The sequence below is a fragment of the Psammomys obesus genome, unplaced genomic scaffold, assembly GCF_907164565.1.
Source record: "Psammomys obesus unplaced genomic scaffold, mPsaObe1.curated_primary_1811, whole genome shotgun sequence".
Taxonomy (NCBI): domain Eukaryota; kingdom Metazoa; phylum Chordata; class Mammalia; order Rodentia; family Muridae; genus Psammomys; species Psammomys obesus.
The window spans coordinates 14364758-14379297 of NW_026585504.1; the positions used below are offsets into that span (position 1 = coordinate 14364758).

The following is a 14540-nucleotide window of genomic DNA, read 5'->3' on the forward strand; positions in this document are numbered from 1 at the left end:
AAACTTAGAACATAACTTAGGATGTCTGCTGGCTCGGAGGCTCTCGATGCTGGGAGGGTACAGTATGAGTTGACCTGAGGCTTCTTACATTTCATGACTGGTCACTTCCTCTCACAGACCCGCCATTTCTAATAACCCAGGAGTTAGCCATCACAGTAGCATCAGCAAAGCAAGAACTGGGAAAATGTGCTGCGTGTACCCTCTCCGAGGGGCTTTGGACTTTTTCCTGGTGATTCCCAATATCAAGACTGGAGGACTCCTTCCTAATTAAGAGTGGAGCTGGGCATGGGCGGTGCATATCTTTAATCCCACAGAGGCAGATCTCTGAGTTTGAGGCCAGCCTGCTCTACATAAGAGAGCTCCAGGGCAGCCAGGACTACCTAATGTGACCCAGTATCAAAAAAAAAAAAAAAAAGCAACAATAGATGGAGAGTCGAAGACACCCTAGCAATGAAGAGCTAAGCTACGCCATCAGGGTGGGCTAGAACTCTTTGCCAGCAAGGAAGCCTTCCACAGTGATTGAAGTCTTGGGGAATGGGTAGGCCACTGGCTTTTTCCTGACTTGGCCAGAGCACCTGAGATCTCTGAGCCTAGTCCTGATCACTGTCTTTCTTACCGTTTGTTTTTACCTTCCCACTTCACAGTGGCCGAGTGGCAAAGGAAGTAATGGAGTCAAGTGCCAAGATCAAACGGGAGCCGCCAGAGATACACAGGTAGGTAGAAGGGCCTGTCGGGCAGGCACTTCTGAACCAGTTCCAACTGAGACCCCAGAATCCCTAAAGACCTAGCAAGCCTCGCCCTGTGAAGCTGCTGACCAAACAGACACCAAGAGAGGAGGCAGAGGGCGGAAAAGGGACGGAACCTGTTAGCTGGGACACAGGAGCCAGTGTACAGCCTGTGACCACACAAGGGAAGACAGAGCAGCAGAGCCTGGGGCCCCTCACTCAGCAGTTCTACTGGACCCTCCCTGTCCTTGGCATGGATCAGCTATGAAAGATGTGGCAAAGTGATGACACTTGGCTGTTCTGGAATTACTCCATGACAGAAAGCCTCAAATAAACTCACGATCCTTATCATGTACATCCATAAATCACATATTTCTAGAAGCCTGCCCTGAGCCTGATAGACTTTACATGGACTGGCCAAGAGGGCTAGGATTTGCCCAGCAGCCTGTACTTCTGGGAACGGGAAATTATTACCTGCCTCTTAACACAACCTCCCCTAAGCAGCCTCTTGGAAACTGCCAGTAACGTTTTCAGACACGTCTCAAGGGCATGTCTCATCCTGGGGCTCTGTTCCCTGACTGTCTGTCCCCCAAGACACTTGTTGCCACGCTGCAGAAAGGAGAGGCTGGGTGTCCAGTGAAAGGGAGTGAGGGGGACTCAGGGGCCGAAGGTCAGGAGAATTTGTTAATGTCTGGACACCCCTACCTGTGCACTGGCGGAGTGGCTCTCTTTCCATTTCATCTCAGAGCAGGGATGGTTCCCAGCCGCAGCTGCCCTTCCATAACCCACGGACCACGGCTGAGCAGCGTCCCCAGGACACGAAGAAGAGCTGTGCACATCTCCATCATGGAGGGTGAGTCTGGGCTCCTAGAAATGCTGCTGCTGACTATGCACGTAACATGGCCAGGGGCCTTCTCAGGGGCTGGATTAGTGACTCTCTGCTGCCGTTGACAAAATACCGTGGCCAGGACAATGCAAGTTTATTCTGAGCTGGACGGTGGTGGTGCTCGCCTTTAATCCTAGCACTCGGGAGGCAGAGGCAGACAGAACTCTGGGGTTGAGGCCAGCCTGGTCTACAGAGTGAGTTCCAGGACAGCCAGGGCTACACAGAGAAACCCTGTCTTGAAAATACGCGCGCGCGCACACACACACACACATACACACACACACGTTTATTTCGGCTCAAGGTTCCCAAGGGCTAAGAGTGTTTCATGGCAGGGAGGCACTGCAGCACGTGGCCGGCCTGGCAGCAGGAACAGGAAGCTGAGAGCCCACATCTTCAAACAAGCACAGAGTAGAGGCAGAACTGTAAGTGGCCCGAAGCTCTGTAACCTCAAATCACACCCCCAGTGGCATGCTTCCTCCAGCAAGGCCACACCTCCTAAACCTCAAGACCACCACCGGGTGCCGAAAGCACCAAGTGTCCAAACACCCGAGACTGGGGGGGATATTCTCACTCAGTCCACCAGAGCCTTGAAAAGAAGCTTATTTGTGTTAGAGATAGCAGCAGACTCTTGGGGAAGAGCCCCATGGAAGGTAGAGGGTTCTACACAAAGGCTGGGAACACAGGTCAGTCCCCAGCAATGTGATGTGGTGATGGTCACAGTGCTCAGGAGGTAGAATTAAGAGGATGACTACAACCCCAGCATTCGGGAAGCCGAGGCAGGAGGATCATCCTGAGTTAAAGGCCAGAATAATGTACACACCAAGACCTTACCTCAAAAACAAAACTGCTCAGGTGGGAGCAAGCGTCATTCCAGGAGAGGGTCTCTGGTTTGTATTTGGGTTTCAGGATGTGACCCATGAATCTGACCTGAATATTCACTTGTGGCTGACACAGAGCTCTGAGAAGAAGCCTGTGTGGGCAGCTACCACTGAGGCAGACGGATGACTGCTTCATTTGTAAAAAAGGAGCACCCTCCCTGCCTGCTCTGGGAATGGCAAGAAAGCTAATGTACACAAAGCCCCTTCTGTTTTGTTTTTGACAAAGCTTCACTTTGTAGCACAGGCAATCCTCCTGCCTCAGCCTCCCAAGTGCCGGGATCGGGAGTGGGAGCTACAGGAAGCACTTTAAGGGGAAGCCTCTCCCCGCTGCCCTCCCAGCTGGCAGTCTGTGAGTGTGGAAAAGGGATCAGCTGCTAACAAACACAGCTGACTGCAGGGAGGAGCCATGAGGGAAAAGTGGGGGGGCTTCAAAGGGCACAAACAGAACTGCCAGGGACGTGCTTTTGGCTGTGAAGTCAGTTCACTCCGCCTTACGGCCTTCCCTAGAGGGCACATCACAGAAGCCCTCTGACTTTTCTAGAAAAGCTTCATCTGCTCTCTAAAAACAGGAAAAAAATTATAAAATAAATAAAATAACATGGCATTACAGTTTGAATGAAGTACAAAATCCCCCCAAACAGGGACACTAAAAACAAAGACTATGGCTTGTTTAGAGGATTCCTTTACCTACCTATTGTCTATGGAGGGCAGACTGTGGGGGCTCAGCCAAGGGGTAGGGGGAGAGGGACAGACACAGCCCCGGAGCCACCAGTCCTGTGACTTCACCTCACATGCGGCCCTGGACGGAGCCTGCCTGTGACCGCACAGCCTGCTTTCTGCAACAGTTGTACTTGGCGCATGCCCTCTTCCAGTCTGGGCCGCCCAGGGCCCTCAGGGAACAAGCCGCAGGCTGGCAAGCATTGCTTTTTATGGATGCAAGCACTTCTGACTGAGTCCAGCCCCCTGATAAGGATGGCCTCCCCTCTCCAAGCTTCTCCCTCCTCACAGCTCGGCCGCACTCTGTCCCGCAAAGCGAGTATTCTACCCAAAGGGACAGCACTGCTGGAGGGGGCTGCCATGGCATGGAACTGGTGAGGACTCTTGGTCCCTAGCTGGCTGGCTCTTTCCTCTCCATACCTACCCTGCCAGGCTGCTTCCCTAGAAGGAACTGCCTGCCTGGGCCGCCATGGGAAAGAGTCTAATTAAGATCCACACCAGAGTCCACGTCCAGCTCCGGCTGACTAACCACTGCCTCCGGCCCCTAAGCATCCGCATCCTGAGGATGGGCCCCCGGCTTCAGGCTAGGGTCCTAACTGTTTCCCCCAGCCCGTGGGGAGCCACCTCTGAACAGAGGCGTCAGCTCGAGCACCTTCAAGGTAAATATACCTCTGTCTTGCCGTGCCGCTTGGCCCAGCCCCCCCTCCCCCGAGACTAATGGGCCTGATGAAGGGCAGAGAGGATGGTGGCTCCTATAGTCACAGATGAATTTTCTGCAGTTATGAAACTTGCAGAAAATGGATACATCTGGAAATCATTAAGGGAGGGAACCCTGACTAAAAAACAAATACTGCCAAGTTTTCTCTCGTGTGGGATCTACCTTTTTAATCTTCACGTATGTGGGGGTGGGGGGCAGTGAGGGGTTAGGGAGGTAGCCCAGTTGGGACGGTACTTGAGTAACAGGCCCAAGGCTGAGTTTGAGCACTAGCATTGCCTACACCAAGCATGCTGGCATATACCTGCACTCCGGCCTTCAGGAGCAGGCGCTCAAGGTCATCTTTGACTACCCAATGACTCTGAAGCCAAACAGGGATTCAAGAGATGGTGTCCCCGAAAAACAAATGAACCGTTTTGAGGAAATAAAACTCATGTGCTACGAAAGTGCAGAAGCAGGTGTTGGAGTTTGGGGGTATAGGGGAGCAGCGGATAGGGTGAAGAAGGGAGGGGGCAACAAAAGATTGTTTGAAAATGCCATAATGGGGGGGGGGGGGGGGGCTGGAGAGATGGCTCAGCGGTTAAGAGCACTGTCTGCTCTTCCAGAGGTCCTGAGTTCAACTCCCAGCAACCACATGGTGGCTGACAAGCACCTATAATGGGATCTGATACTCTCTTCTGTCATGCAGGCGTACATGCAAATCTAGTGCTCATATGTATAAATAAATAAATCTTAAGGAAAAAAAAAAAAAAGAAAATGCCGTAATAGAGCTTAACATTCTACGTGCTAACTTACAAGAGAGACAAACAAACAGAGTATTTCATTTAAAAGCCAAGACAAATTGCTTGAAGTGGGATATCATTCTATAATCAATGCTAAAGTTTATGGTGATATTTCTGGATAACTTAAATACAACACTCCATATACAACAAAAAAGATAAAAATTGATCCAAAGACTGTTTTAAGTTGAAGGAAGAAAAAGGAGGGGGAAGGGGGGAGAGAAAGACAGTGGAGAGATGGGGCAGAGTACTAGCTGAATTTTCTTGTTCAGACGAGCCTGGTACAGGAGCGACCTTACAGGTGAGGCCTTCTGTTGAAAACAGAACATGAACTGCTCGGTGGGCCGCTGTGGTGCTCAGGTACCCTACTAGAAATGTGTGCCTACCCATGCTCTCGGCTCCTGGAATCACCAACAGGGTAGTTTACTGTGGCTGTCCTCTGGCCAAGGTTCATTTGCACAGGCTGCTGGCAACAGAGCTGGTCGTACTTTGGGAGATCTGGCAGTCAGAGATGTCCTCGTGAGGGGACAGGCCTTTTAGAGGGTGTCATGTGCCTCTGCTGAGGGCACAGAAGGGAAGTGGGGCCGAGGCCAGGATCACGCTCTTGGGGTTCTATTTCATCAGCGACACAGAAGGCCCTCCTGTCACATGTGCCAGAGGAGGCGTCAGGGAGCATGTGCATCAGGGGTTCCGGCCTGGGGGCGGGGGGCTCTCAATTTCAAGGTCTCTCACAAGTTCCTCGGGTGGCTGAGACCCATGGCAGGCGCATTGGGATGGCAGCACTGTTGCAGGCTGGGACTCCATCCAGTCTTGCCGTGAACAGCCAGCCGCATGACTCTTCTCTAACCGCCCTCGCCACTTTGTGGAGTTGTTCAAAGACACACAAATGAAAGTTTTAGACAGAACTTCTGACCTGTTCTTGATGTCTAGCTATTGAGTCCACAGCTACTGCTGCTGTAACGTGGAGCAGAGGCCCCTACCAAACGCAACGGACGCCACTGGGGAACGGTGTGGTGACCCAGAAAGCTCACTCCTGTGCTTTCTGCCTTCCCAGGCCTCGAGTCCCTGCGGGACAGCGCCCATTCCACACCGGTGCGATCCTCTTCCCACGGGGACACCTTCTTGCCCCACGTGAGAAGCAGCCGGGCAGACAGCAATGAGCGTGTAGCCGTGATTGCAGACGAGGCCTACAGCCCCGCAGACAGCGTGCTGCCCACCCCTGTGGCCGAGCACAGCCTGGAGCTGATGCTGCTGTCCCGGCAGATCAACGGAGCCACGTGCAGCATCGAGGAGGAGAAGGAGTCTGAGGCCAGCACCCCGACTGCGACAGAGGTGGAGGCCCTCGGAGGCGAGCTGAGGGCCCTGTGTCAGGGGCACAGCGGGCCAGAGCAAGAACAGGTGAATAAGTTTGTTTTAAGTGTCCTCCGTTTGCTCCTTGTGACCATGGGACTCCTCTTTGTTTTGCTCCTTCTCCTGATCATCCTCACTGAGTCTGACCTTGACATTGCTTTTTTCCGAGATATCCGCCAGACCCCCGAGTTTGAACAATTCCACTATCAATACTTTTGTCCCCTCAGGCGATGGTTTGCCTGCAAAATCCGCTCAGTGGTGGGCCTGCTCATTGACACCTGAGAAGGCATGACTCCTCCCAATAACTAGCCAGGTGGACCAAGGAACCCGGCCACCCATTCCCAGCAATGGGACCCATCGCGGAACCATCGGCACACACACCAAGCCCTCTCATGACTCAAAGTCCACCGCAGCCTAGGAGGGTTGTTCCCAGAAGAAAGGGATATAGGCTACTGCCCGGGAAAGAAACTGGGAAAACTCAATTTCTTCAGAGGCTCTTTCAAGAAAGGCTCAGCAGCCCCGTTTCTCATCCTTCAATACGCAGGATAATTTTTGGGTTCGAGTTTTAATTTTTCATAGATGTGTATTATTTTGAAAGTATCCAAATAATAATAAAAAAAATGATTTATTTTACTATACTGATTACTGCAGTAGTTCACCTGGTAGATGGGACACACTGGTTGAAGACTCGAGAGCCGCTGTCTGTCCTCTGTCCCCTGCAGCTTTCTGACTGGTGCCAACGGGTTCGGGGCCCAGCGGGGCAGACCGGGGCTGTGGACAGGCAGGAGTATGAAGGAAACATCTGTGTAGAGTGGTTAAATAGAAAGCTGTTTCTTACGCTGGTCTGAGTTGGATTTTTTCCTTCTGTGTCTTCAAACCTGAGCAGAGCGGGCATCTGCAGGGGACCAGCGCTTGCAGCAGCGGCAGCGGCAGGGTAGGGTAAGTCTGTCCCTTTAGACGAGAGCCTAGTGGGCGCCACTGAGTTTTAATGATTTTTTTTCCCCCTGAAGAATCTCAAGACTTTTCTAATGCTTCTGGGGTGTTGAGTGAAGTGCCGTCAGAACTGTCCCACAGCGTAGGTACCGGGGGCCTGTGCGAAGTCACCTGAGAGCCTGCAGAGCCGCAGAGGCCGGTGCTGCTTCCGCACAGTGCAACCCCCTTCAGAAAAGACTGTTTCAAGCTCTATTTTAACAGCGAAATGTTATTTTCTTATCCGCTCACATTTTGTTTTCACCTTATGAATTAAGAAAATAGAACCCGATGAGTCAAAAGGTGCAAGAGAGAAACGGAGAAAAGCATCAAGGACGAGCGGCAGCCTTGGAAGGGACCAGGAAGCACCCTAAACAGAATCTCTATAAACAGTGCCCACAAGAGACAGGACCGTGGCGGTGGCTGAGACCAGCGCTCACTGTCCGACACTTAGCGTCAGCCACAGCAGCCCAGGTGTACACACTGAGGTGAGCAGCAGGCCCCAGGCCTCTGCACTTCCCACCGCCACTAACAGGAGCGTGTTTTCATCTCAGGGAGGGAATGCTAAGTCATCTGAGGCCCAAGGACTTAAAGGACAGTCAAGAGGCGCGCCTACTCCTGGGACCCAGACAACGGTGGGGCTGAGCAGCCCCAGATGCAGAACAGATTGGGCTGTAGTACATTCAAGCTCCTCTTACTTTGTTGGCTGCTGTGGTAGAACCATGTCCACGTTCAGAATATGGCAGCCATCAAAAACAAAGCAAAACACCCACCCACACACACCAAAAAAAAAAAAAAAAAAAAAAACAACCCAAAACCCCCCCCCACACACACACACAAACACAAGGGTTCGGAGGCTGCCTGGGAGGGCATTTACATAATTTTAATGACAGACGCCGTTCTTACCTAGACCAGAGGTCAGCAAACTTCCTAATATAAAGTTTTGGTTTTGTGGGCCATACTCTGCCGCCCTAGCACACCTCCAGTAATGCATGCGTAAAGAAGCATGGCTCGTTCCAAGAAAGGAGAAGTTGAGCATAGGGCTAAGGCTCTGTAGGCTCAGTGGGTAGAGAACTTGCCTAAAATGCCTAAGGCCCCGGATTTGATTGCTAACACCACGTAAATCCAGGTGTGGTTGCATACACCTGTAATCCCAGCATTCAGCAGGGAGGCAGGAGGATCAGAAGTTCAAGGTTATCCTCAGTTACATAGTAAGTAAAGGGTAGCCTGGGATTCATGAGGCCTTGTCTCAGAACACCAGCCTCCCATGTCCAAAAAATTAAACCTAAAACTGCAGTAGTCTGAGACTGGTCCCCAGATGCAAACCCTGACCAAACAAGACACAGCTGTCAACATGTCAGCACAAGGGCCAGCTTCGATTCCTGTCTCATGTAAGACACCCAGAACCATTTCCCCGTGGGGACTCTGCCGGGTGCTCCACCAACCAACCAGCGTGATGTCTCATCTGATGCCAAGATCAAGTACTGCCACTCTGAACAGCAGTGACTCTTAAGGATGGATCCAGGCCTCTCTCTGATCATTTCCATACCAGCAACAAATCTGGGTAAAATCTAAAACATTTACCACAAGACAAGCTGAGGGGATCCTGGTAAAGACTAGAGATCACTTAAAAAGCAGTGAGCACTGCCACTGCCAACTGTCAACCGCACAGGGGAGGTTCACTTAGCACAGGCCTGATGTCAGAGACCCCTGAGGTGAAGGCTGTTGGGAAACAGGGCTGGTGTGGAGTGGATTTCTCTTCTTATGCAACATAGCAGACTGCCTTTAGAGTAGTGCGCCTACCTCAGTTTGTAGAACCCAGCGTCTATGCAGTGGGTGGGAGCCTGCCTCTCGCCTTTCCGAGCCACGGGAGGCAGGCAGCCTGCCACCGCCTGGTGTGTTTCTTGTGTCGACAGTCCTAACAGTGCAGTGGTCTGTGCCATTTCCAACATGTGACCCGGAACCTTCAGGTTGTGTGTGTGTGTTTGTTTGTTTGTTCTTTTCCTCAAGGCTTATCCCAGAAAATAAGGACAAGAAAAGGCTTCCTCCAACTTGGTTTCCAAATAGTTTTCAATAGCTCAGTAACAAACCCCTTTACTGGTGACTTTTTCAGTATCTTCCCATCATTAAAGTTCCAGTTTTCAGTCTGTTTTGCTGTGTTCTATGTCTCTCCTTTCCTCTCAGAATTCGTTGATCTCACTGTAGAACAGCCGATTTGCATAGCATCGTTGAGCAGAGGAGACGATACTGAATAGTGTCCCGTACCTTTAGGAAGTAGAGGGTAACCTACCTACAAATGTGAATTTCTTAGTTTCATTTAAAGATCTAGAGCTGTTAACCTTTTGTGTGCCAAAATCTAAGTTACGTTTTCCTTCAAAGCAATGTACTTTTTTCTACATATGCAGTGTGTAGTTAGCAGAAAATCATTGGTGCCATGAAGATTATTTTTAAAGTTAATAAATATTTAAATATCGTAAGAGAATGGGTCTTTTTTTAAAAACAAAAATCTTGTAACTGGTTCCACTTTCTCGAGTTCACAATCCACGGAGAGATGAATGGCTCAGTACTTGCAGAGGACCCAGGTTCAGATCTCAGCACCCACATGGTGGCTCAAATGTTCCAGGGGCTCTGATGCCCTTCGCTGACCTCCTGGGCAACAAACATGCAGTGCATGTGTATATATGTGTGTGAATAAATAAAACTGGGAAAAACCCTGTATCAGCTATGAAACAGGACTACCATTTCCTTATGATTATCCATAATTATGAAAACTAAGCCTCCAATACTTAATTTCGTTTGTTTTTAGATGGGTTCCCACTGGCTGGCCTGGAATCCACTAGGTAGACTGAACTACCTTTGAACTCGGAGATCTGCCTGTCTCTGCCTCCCGGGTGATGGGATTAAGGTCGTGGGCCACCACACTTAATTCTTAGATTTTTTTTTCACCTTTGTTTTAATCTTATGTTAAGAGAGTTCTGTATGTACGTCTGGATACCACGTGTATGCGGTCCCTGCAGAGACCAGAACTCGGCACTGGATCCCCTGGAACTGGAGTCCAGCGTGACTGTGAGCCACCATGTAGGTGCTGGGGATCAAACTGGGGTCATTTGAAAGAGCAGCCAGTGCTCTTAACTGCTGAGCCATTTCTAGCCTTTAGATTCTTAACTATAAAGAAGATTACTCGAGAAATTATTGAAAGAAAATTCGTTATCATTTTATTTGTGACGTATAATTGAGTATTCCCTCTTACAATCCAAACATACTGCCTAAACTCTAAGCCTTTCAGAAGTAACTTTGACAAACAGCAATGGAAAAGGTTGACTACACTGTGACACCAGGCCACCGATTCAGCAGAATATACATAAACATATACCCTATATGTGTGCATATGGAACTAAGTTTTCTTTTTAAATACTCTACTTAAAAAATAAAAACATCTGAATTGTTTTTTTCTGTGCTTTATTAATATGGGGGCAAGGGAAGGTGAGCCAGGCTGGCCTTGAACTCTGGATTCTCTGGCTTCTGCCTCTCAAATGCTGGGGTTACTAATTTCATGTGAAAAACTACAAGCCTTGCCTGGAGCCCAGTCTGTACACAGTGAAACATGAGAATATAGTTAAAGATGCAAGTTCAAACACAGTGCAGTCCTGACCCATTCCAGGAGCTTCCCAGAGAAAGCAGACGGCAGAGCTCTAAGTGTGCAGGCTCGAGCCCCAGTGGAATTTTGAGTGACACTGAACTGAGAAACATGGATCCCCAAAGAGGTTCTTAGCTTACCAAACTAAGTTCTGGCTGGGCACGGTAGTACAAACCTATGGAATTAGTACTTGGGAAAGTGAGACTGAAGTTCAAGGGTAGCCTGGGCTTCATAGGGAGGTCCAGTCAGCAACAAAGCAAAACACATTAAGTTTCAGAGCGGGGGTATTTGAGTCAATAGCAGACTATGTGCCCAGCAGGTGTCCCTGGGGTCCAATAATGTTTCATCATTAGACTTAGAGGACCTTTTAGGACCTATTCCAGTGTAAGAAATAAATATTCACCCCAAACTAAATAAATCACGGATCTACAGATCACTACTGCAGCGGATAGTCTCCCATTATATCCCAGAGAGTTAATCACAGCCGTTCAAAGCTTTCTAATTTGTTAGGATTTCTCAGAATGCAGCCTAATGGAAAGTGCTGAGCGATGCTGAGCTGAGCGCAGTGGTCCACGCCTGGGGTTTTGGCACTTAATAGGTAGAGGCAAGAGGCTCATGAGTTCCAGGTCATTCCTGACTACAGAGTCTGAGCTGGACTACAAATTACCCTGTCTCAATCAAGCAGAGAGTGCTGAAAGCATCCCAATTTCTGCTCCAGGTCCCCACCTCATCCTCTAGAGATGGCCTTAAAGTTCCTCCCCTGCTAATCCCACATTCTGCACAGAGGTCTCACCGAGAAAGCAATGTCATATTTGCTAAATATAACAAATAACTCAACAAATGCACTACACCGAGTGAGAGAAATCTCGAGGTTCTTTAGCCACAGAACAATTTTCAGCAATTTGTTGAACCTACCCAGTAGCTCAGAGGCTTTCTTGGTGCATAAAAACATGCACCCTCCCGCTGGAATTACCTCCAGCCAGGATATAGCGAGTAGGATGCATCGCGCTGAGGGAACACACAGATACAAGACATTCTCCCAGAAGAGAATACACGGTCTCTCCCGTCTCATGGAAGACCTCCACCCGCCGGGGGTGGGCCATGCTACCAACTATGAAGCAATCTTCTTGTTTAGGGTCCCACACAGCCTGGAACCTCGTTAGCCATCTCCCAGTGATTGTGTTGTGCCTAGTAGGGAAAAACAAAACAGTATTTACTTTTAAGTGTTAAATAAGTCAAAGTAGCATAGAGCACAAGGCAAAAAAGCCCAAGATCCAGTGTAGAAACGATTCCTGACTCCTGCCTCACCTTCCAACCTTCAGCTTGTGCTCAGAACGGAGTGGCTCTGGACCTATGGAATCGGTACATTTTCTGGGACTGGAGAGTTGGCTCTGGTCAAAAGCACTTACTGGTTTGGTTCCTAGGACCCATTCGATGATTCATAACCATCCATAACTCCATTTCCAAGGGACCCAATGCCCTCTTCTGACCTCAGCAGGCACCAGGCACACACACGGTACGTACATACACATACAGGCAAAAGACTCATAAGTGCAAAAAAAAAATGTTTTTAAACAAGAGATTTTACTTTTCTTTTTGAGACCAGGGCCTTATGTAGCCCAGGCTAACCTTGAAGTCAGGATATAGCAAAGAACGACCTTACACTTCTGCTCCCCCTGCCTCCATGTGCCAGGTAACAAGATTACAGGCATATACCACACTTCACCCCTTTCTGCAGTTCTGCGAATCAAACATAGGTTTCATGCTTGTTAGGCAATTGCTCTACTAACTGAGCTACACCACCAGCCCTAAAATAATTCCTTTCCGGCTCACCATTCCACAAACGCAAAAGAAAACGTATTTTATACTATGAACAAGTATATACCAACAAACTGAATAACCTGGAAGAAATAGACAAGCTTCTAGAACACAACTTGCCAAGACTAACCCTGAAGAATTAAAAGATAGGAATCCATTTATAACTAGTTAAGGGCATTCACACACATACACACAGGGGAGAGGGCAGGAGATCTGAGAATAAGCTTCCATAGTATCAGTTTTTCTTTTCCTGGTTGTTTGAGACGGGGATCTCACTCTGTAGCCTGGAAATTATTATGCAGCTCAGTCTCACCTCCAACTTGTAGCAATCCTTCTGCCTGAGCCTTCCAAGTGCTGAGACTACCTGTGTGCCCCTCCACACCCAGCTTCCTTAATGAACACTGACACAGTCTCTTCAATGTGGGGTGTGGCTTATTGGTAGAGTGCTTATCTATCGCACACAAAGTCCTGGGTTCAAGCCCCTGCACCTCATAAACGAGATTTGGTTGGGAAAGTGGAGGCAGGACAATTGAGAGTTCAAGGTCATCCTCAGGTACAAAGCAAGTTCCAGGCCAACCTAGAATTGACTCCTTCCTCAGAAAAACAAAAAGATAAAAAAATAAAAAATGAACCAAATGCATAGCATAGTGAAGACTTACACACCATGGTCAGGAGGAGACAAAGATGGTTCGCCACACCAGCGCAACCAGTGCGCTATGCCATGTTAACAAAGCGAGGAGCGGCTGTGCGACCATCACAACCGATGCTAAGTGAGTCTGACAGCCCTTCATGATACACCCACCCAGCAAACTGGGATCAGGGAGGCGAGCCCAATACAACGAACACCACGCAAGAAACCCCCGACGCACCAGAATGACGAAGACTGAAAACTTTCCCTCCAGGATCAAGAATAAGGTAAGGCTGTCCGCTCACCACTTACAGTGAACTTGATGCCAAAGCCCGATCATTTAGACAGAGGAGGGAGGGGGGAGGGGAGGAGGGAAGGAAGAGAAACTTTCTGCTGAAAACTCACTCGATCACATTCATAAAAAAAAAAAAAAATCATAAAAGATTTCACACGTTAAAAAATCTACTTAACATAATTTCAAGCAAGGTTCCAAGCACAGGGGCTGGGAAGATGGGTCAGGTCATAAAGTTCTTGCCACATCATTGTAAGAACCTGAGCTCAATCACAAGAACCTATTTAAAAAAAAAAAAAAAAAAAGAACTGGTCATGGTAGTATGGGCACACTCATAACGCCAGTACTAAGGAACTGGAAATGGGGGGACCCCTGGGGCTCACTGGCCAGCCAGCCTAGTCAAAACTGTGAGCCCCCAGTGCTACTGACAGACCCTGTCTCAAAACGTAAAGTAGCAGCTCCTGCAGAATAACACCTAAAGCTGACCTTGGGTTCCCACATGGTACAGGTGGGAGCCTCAGCTACTGAGGAAGATCAGATCACTTTATTCCGTGACCGAAAAACAGCTTACACTTCCACGTCACGGTTCATCACCAATGAAGTCAGGAGCCCAAGCAGGAGAGGAACCTGGAGGCAGACGCTGATGCAGAGGCCATGGAGGAGTGCTGCTTACTGGCTTGCTCAGCCTGCCTTACTATAGAACCCAGGACTACCAGCTCAGGGATGGCACCGCCCACAGTGGGCTGGGCCCTCGTGCATTGATCACTAATTGAGACAATGCCTTACAGCTGGATCTCATGGAGGCCTTTCCTCATCTGAGGCTCCTTTCTCTCTGATGACCCTAGCTTGTGCCAAGTTGATACACAAAACTAGCCAGTACAGCAGGCTGAAAGGATTGCTCCTGTGTAAAAGCGTGACTGGAAGACAATGCCTGGGAACAGTTACATTCAGGAACCCGGGGTTTCATGTCGAGACACAAGTCTACTTCTCCGTGGTTGTGTGTCCCGCTGCTAGTGAGATGTTACAGTCTTGAGTAAAATGCGCTCCGGTTCCTGTGCTTGCACACGTGGTCCCCAGCTGGTGGTACCTGTGAGCAGCTGCGGATCCTTTAGCGTGTGAGGCCTATCTAGAAAAAGTAGTTTACTG

At 49.3% G+C, this 14540-nt stretch overlaps 2 protein-coding genes across 5 annotated transcripts in view; one reads left to right on the plus strand and one right to left on the minus strand.

The window, feature by feature from the left end:
- Window positions 1–6675, plus strand: part of Frmd5 (FERM domain containing 5) — a 244617-nt gene extending 237942 nt beyond the window's left edge. For 2 of the 4 annotated variants that reach the window (XM_055624612.1, XM_055624688.1), the window contains exons 12-15: window positions 645–713; window positions 1472–1578; window positions 5755–6098; window positions 6278–6675. In XM_055624612.1, the coding sequence (XP_055480587.1) occupies window positions 645–713; window positions 1472–1578; window positions 5755–6098; window positions 6278–6325 (568 nt within the window). In that variant the 3' untranslated portion in view covers window positions 6326–6675. Of the gene's footprint in view, window positions 1–644; window positions 714–1471; window positions 1579–5754 lie in introns of all 4 variants that reach the window. The other 2 variants (XM_055624449.1, XM_055624534.1) reach the window with 1 other exon arrangement.
- Window positions 6676–9239: 2564 nt separating this feature from the next.
- Wdr76 (WD repeat domain 76) overlaps window positions 9240–14540 on the minus strand; it is a 37735-nt gene continuing 32434 nt past the window's right edge. The window contains exon 13 of the mRNA XM_055624770.1: window positions 9240–11844. Within this exon, the coding sequence (XP_055480745.1) occupies window positions 11580–11844 (265 nt within the window). The 3' untranslated portion in view covers window positions 9240–11579. The remainder of the gene's footprint in view (window positions 11845–14540) is intronic.